The following is a 6,190-nucleotide window of genomic DNA, read 5'->3' on the forward strand; positions in this document are numbered from 1 at the left end:
GAAAAAATACATCAAAATATCAGTATTTCACATTAAAAATATTAACAATGCCTTCCACTAAACTACCCAATACCGGGTGTGAAAAATATAATCACAATATATAAGTTAAATCATAAACAAATTATAAGTTTACTAAAAATATTCTTCATGAATAATTCTTGAAAAAATTATTATTCTCAACTTAATAGAAAAAATAGTTGGAATTTGCAAAATCGAAAAACACTTGATTTTGGTTCTCCGTCGTCATATTTGCAACTAAAAGATAGGAAACATCAATAGAGAAAATAACCAAAGCAAGGAATTAAGATAGAAATAAGTTAGTATTTAAAATGCAAACAAAAATCATCAGACTAAATAAAATTCCAAGCAGGGATATAAAACACGAATATAAAAAGTCTGATATTTAAAATGCAAACAAACAACACAGCAAAGCGGTAAAACTTGCTGCGCTTACAAAAATGTAATCAGGGGTTCTCACAAAATCACAAAAACACATAAAAACACATAATAATAATAAAAGAGCCGCCACCGTCGATCAAGAACCCAATTCTGGGAACAAAAGTTGGGAGATGATGGTGGAAACTTCAAACTAAGTACGAAAAACAATCTACCTAGCGATGACACAAGAGTACAAGCAAGAAACCAGCATTTATTGTAACCATCCCCTGATGAATCACCCAGCACGATTCACTTCTTCTTCTGGGCAGCCTTGGTGACCTTGGCTCCAGTGGGATCCTTCTTCTCAACGTTCTTGATGACTCCCACAGCAACAGTTTGACGCATGTCCCTCACAGCAAAACGTCCAAGAGGTGGGTACTCAGAGAAAGTCTCCACAACCATTGGTTTGGTAGGAACCATCTTCACGAAACCAGCATCACCGTTCTTCAAGAACTTAGGCTCCTTCTCGAGCTCTTTGCCAGAACGCCTGTCAATCTTGGTCATAAGTTCAGCGAACTTGACAGCAATGTGGGAGGTGTGGCAATCCAGAACAGGGGCATAGCCATTTCCAATCTGACCAGGGTGGTTCATGATGATAACCTGGGAGGTGAAGTTAGCAGCCTCCTTAGCAGGATCATCCTTGGAGTTTGAAGCAACATAACCACGCTTGAGATCTTTAACAGCAACATTCTTCACATTGAAACCGACGTTGTCACCAGGGAGAGCTTCTGTGAGAGCTTCATGGTGCATCTCGACAGACTTAACTTCAGTTGTCAGTCCAGTTGGTGCAAAAGTCACCACCATTCCAGGCTTGATGACACCAGTTTCAACACGTCCGACAGGAACAGTTCCGATTCCTCCAATCTTGTAGACATCCTGAAGAGGAAGCCTGAGGGGCTTGTCTGATGGCCTCTTGGGCTCAGTGATCTGGTCAAGTGCCTCGAGCAAGGTAGGTCCCTTGTACCAGTCAAGGTTTGTGGACCTCTCAATCATGTTGTCTCCCTCAAAACCAGAGATTGGAACAAAAGGAATCTTGTCTGGATTGTATCCCACTTTCTTCAAGTAGGAGGAGACTTCCTTCACAATTTCATCATACCTAGCCTTGGAGTACTTGGGTGTAGTAGCATCCATCTGATCCACAGAAAGACAACAACATCAGTTAAAACAAATTAAATTCAAAAGTAATCAATACAAGAGAAATTATTCAAAGGCTTAAAATCTAAAACATAATTAACCTTGTTACAGCAACAAATCATCTGCTTCACACCAAGAGTGAATGAAAGAAGAGCATGTTCACGAGTCTGCCCATCCTTAGAAATTCCAGCTTCAAAACCACCAGTGGTGGAATCAATGATCAGCACAGCACAGTCAGCTTGGGATGTCCCTGTAATCATGTTCTTAATGAAATCCCTGTGTCCGGGAGCATCAATAACAGTGCAGTAGTACTTGGTGGTTTCAAACTTCCACAACGCAATATCAATTGTAATCCCTCTTTCACGCTCAGCCTTAAGCTTGTCAAGCACCCAGGCATACTTGAATGACCTCTTGTTCATCTCAGCAGCTTCCTTCTCGAACCTCTCAATCACACGCTTGTCAATTCCTCCAAGCTTGTAAATCAGATGGCCAGTGGTAGTAGACTTCCCAGAGTCGACATGGCCAATGACCACAATACTGATGTGAACCTTTTCCTTACCCATAATTGCCTTTGGAAATCTGCAAAAAACAAGAGTCAAAACAATTATTAATATCGATGAAATCAATAAATAGCCACAGACCACAAAAAATGAGGTGAGATTCGCCATTTACATAGCAATGGTGCATAGCCATAGAAAAAAATCAGGTAATATCTATAAAAGACAACAAATGTATTACACACAAAGTAAGGGGTAATACCTAAAAATATCAAACCAATAACCATAAAATTATCGGACAATATCTAAAACCCCATCATACAAAATTGGAAAACATGCATGAGCATAAAAAATATCAGATAATACGTAAAATCAAATAAAAAAGCACATGCAATCGGGTATAATCAATTAAAGTGAATCGGACCCAGAATTTATACCCTCACGCAGATCAGATTATAGACAAGTCAAAATAAAGATACAACATCACATGCAATCAAGATTCATGACAACCACACATTAAACATGTCATCACATAAATAATCACCAAAACCTGGTAAAATCAACGACTTGAATCGGTTAAAACGAAAAGTTAATAGATCTATTCATCAGAAATAAGAAAAATCGAAAACAAAACTTTTATCAGATCTGGATCTGGAATTTGAATATGCGTAGCACACAAATCCACAAAAATCAAATCAAATCTAGCTATTCCATAGCTATAAAAGAAAACGAAAAAAAAAATCATTTTTTGAAAACATCTCACCGATTATAACCATCAACTCAAACAAAAATCGAAAACAACATAAAATTCATATGGGAAGATAAAAATTTATCAACAAAGCTTAGATAAATTGAAGACATCGGCGATAGATACCTATTAAATCGAAATAAGAGAACGTACCTAGAAGCTGCGCTAAAACCCTAGCCGCAAGAGAAGAGAGGCGAAGAATAGAGTGAAGAGAAGTGAGGAAACGAGGGTTAGAGGGTTTATTTATAGGCTCCAAGTGGTTTCCCTATGTTGACAAAAGTACCCTCAGTATTTTACGTAGTTCCATTTGTGTCCTGTTTGCTTTCGCTGGCGGTGCGGGCGGGTCCGAGAATGTCGTGACGAAGCCCTAGGTAACGTTAGTTCAATTATGCGGCTATCGAAACGACGCCGTAGCGTACAGCAGTGATGTTTCTCAACTCAAATAAATCTTCTAGGGCAACTATCAACAGAAAATCTTTTTATAATTTATTTGCTTTTTATTATGGATATAAGTCATGGTTAGTTTTACATCATATAATTTTTATATCTATTTATATATTTTGTATTCATTTAAAATAAATAAATTTACATCAAATATTAGACAGAATTTTGTCAAATCTAATAATTTCTCAACTTTGTGATCTTAAAAATTATATATATATATATATATATATATATATATATATATATATATATANAAAAAATATATATATATATATATATATATATATATATATATATATATATATATAAGGATATTATTATTTTAATGTTTGCATTTATTTTTTAAATTTACTTTTAAAATGATTTTTTGAAAATTAAAATAATTGCTTTATCAATTTTACAGTTTTTTAAATTTAAACAGTTTATAAACATAATCAATTTTTAATCATAAAACCACCTATTTAAATTTGAATCCTTAGAAAATATTTTATTTAATAAATCTTAACAATTAATTACGTTGACTTACCTTATAAATAAAACAAACTAAAACTAAAAAACGGAAAATGTGTGTGATTGGTTAAGTTTTATTTAAACGGTATATATTAAGTAACGAACTTAATATTTATCAAACAAGACAATATATCTTCTCTCATAATAATACGAAATCCAAATCCTATAAATAACATTTTAAAAAATCTTATATATTATACCATTCTAATATATACAATATAATATTTATTTTTATATGTATCAATAACTGCGGAAAAAGAGATGAAATACATAAAAAAATGTTGAATATATTAAAAACTTTGTAGTTTTGGGGTGTTTTTTAAAATAATTATGTGTAACTTTTAAACTATTTTAAGATATTTGTCAAAAGAATTTTCTTCTTTCAAGTTTATATTTTTGTTCACATTAAAAATAAATCTAATACATTTTATTTTTAGCTTTAAAATTGATTCGTTTTAATAAATAATATAATGATGATGTACATAATTATTTTAATTTTATACTTTTAATTAATCTACAATTTGCTCATCATTTTAAAGTTGATCAATACATCTCAAATCTTACAAAACTTTTTACGATTTTGAAAGTTAAGAGACAGGTTTACTGAATATTTTTTTTATAAAAACTCATATTCTTCCTCTTAAAAGAAAATATTCTACATAATAAATCTTAACAATTGATTATTTTGACTAACTGTTTAAATAAAACAAACTAAAACTAAAAAAACGGGAAATTTGTGTTATTAGTTAATTTTTATTTAAACGATATACATGGTTTAAACCGGTTTTTTTTACCTAAGTTCTTTAATTCCATGAGAACTAATTTGATACATTTTTCATATTATAAAAATTAAAAGATTAACATTTTTAAAAGCAAATACTGAAGTGAAATTAATTAGAGACAAAAAAAAATTAAAAAAAAAAAAAAAATATATATATATATATATATATATATATATATATATATATATATATATATATATATATATATATATATCAACAAATTTAACAAAATGACTAAGATTTATCGAACAAAATATCTTCTTTTCGTTATAAACAGAAATCCAAATCCTAACATTTTTAAATATTGTATATATTATATCATTCTAATTTATACAATACGATATTTGATTTTTATAAAATGAATATATCAGTGACTGTGGAAAAAAAAATATACAGAAAAAATATTGAATGTATTAAAAATAAATAAATTTTTGGTATATTCAAAATAGTCATGTCCACTTTTAAAAACTCACTTTCAGACTATTTAAAGATATTTAGTACAAAATACTTTCCTTAGCTCAAGTTTGCTTAGTATTGATTACATATTTTTTGTGTACACTGAAAACAGATTTAACGGTTTTATTTTATTTTTAAAATTGTTTCTCTTTAATAAATAATATGCCGGTTCAATGCATATAATTGTTTTAATTTTATATTTTAAATAATCTAATATTTGTTTATCATTTTAGTCAATTATTTTTTCTGTAAATGAGATTTTGGACTTTCAATAAATTTCAAGCCTTAAATTATCTTTCACTATTTTTAAAAATTGAGATATTTATTGAAGTTTTATATAAAAATTCATATGCTTGTAATTAGATTTATCTATATTATTAATACTTCAATACTATTATACAAAGAGGATTGTTCTTTAGTATCCATATTTTTTCCTAATTTCAAAATCTTCAAATGACTTTTTAAAATTTTAATTAAATATTTTTCAAATTAAATAAATAAAATTACTACAAAATAAATAAAAATTAATAATTTATATTTATTTTTATAATTAGAAAACTATTTGCTTTTGTTATCATAAAAAAGCAAATACATGTCACATCTGTTTTCGGTAATTCTTTTCAAAGGGGTTGTTTCTTTTTTTATCCACATTTTATTTTCTATTTTCTTCTTTAAATAACCTTTTTTAAAATCCATTTTGTCATTTTAAGTGATGTTTTTAAATTTAATCATCTTTTTAATTTAACTATTTCATTAAAATTAAAATAACTATCTATAATAAAAAATATAAAAAAAAAACTATCTATAACAAAATTGTAAAATTTAAATATATATATATATATATATATATATATATATTCATATTTCATCCGCATTCAATTTAATCTTCCATCTTGTTTTAAAATAATTATGAATGAGTAAATACATTTAATTATTTCTAAAAAATCATTAATATATTTTTATACATTTAATAATCATTTAATGATGAAAAAATATGAGTTAATACATTTAATTCTTTCTAAAAAATCATTAATGTACTTTTATACATTTAATAATCATTTAATGATGAAATAAATGTTACCAAAATTTTAACTTAATGAAAAATTTAAATAAAAATGATGATGGTTTATATTTTTTTATGAAAATTTGTTTTTATATTAAAACTTTTGTAATTTAGTAGA

General features: G+C 28.2%; 1 protein-coding gene across 1 annotated transcript; it reads right to left on the bottom strand.

The window, feature by feature from the left end:
* Positions 1-375: 375 nt before the first annotated feature.
* On the bottom strand, positions 376-3,102 carry LOC106770673 (elongation factor 1-alpha). The gene is made up of 3 exons (XM_014656474.2): positions 2,971-3,102; positions 1,674-2,151; positions 376-1,569 (listed from the first exon to the last, which is right to left on the bottom strand). The coding sequence occupies exons 2-3, from the start codon at positions 2,133-2,135 to the stop codon at positions 688-690; spliced, it is 1,344 nt and encodes a 447-aa protein (XP_014511960.1). The 5' UTR covers positions 2,136-2,151; positions 2,971-3,102; the 3' UTR covers positions 376-687.
* Between the last annotated feature and the right edge of the window lie 3,088 nt (positions 3,103-6,190).

Source organism: Vigna radiata, chromosome 1, assembly GCF_000741045.1.
Source record: "Vigna radiata var. radiata cultivar VC1973A chromosome 1, Vradiata_ver6, whole genome shotgun sequence".
Classification (NCBI taxonomy): domain Eukaryota; kingdom Viridiplantae; phylum Streptophyta; class Magnoliopsida; order Fabales; family Fabaceae; genus Vigna; species Vigna radiata.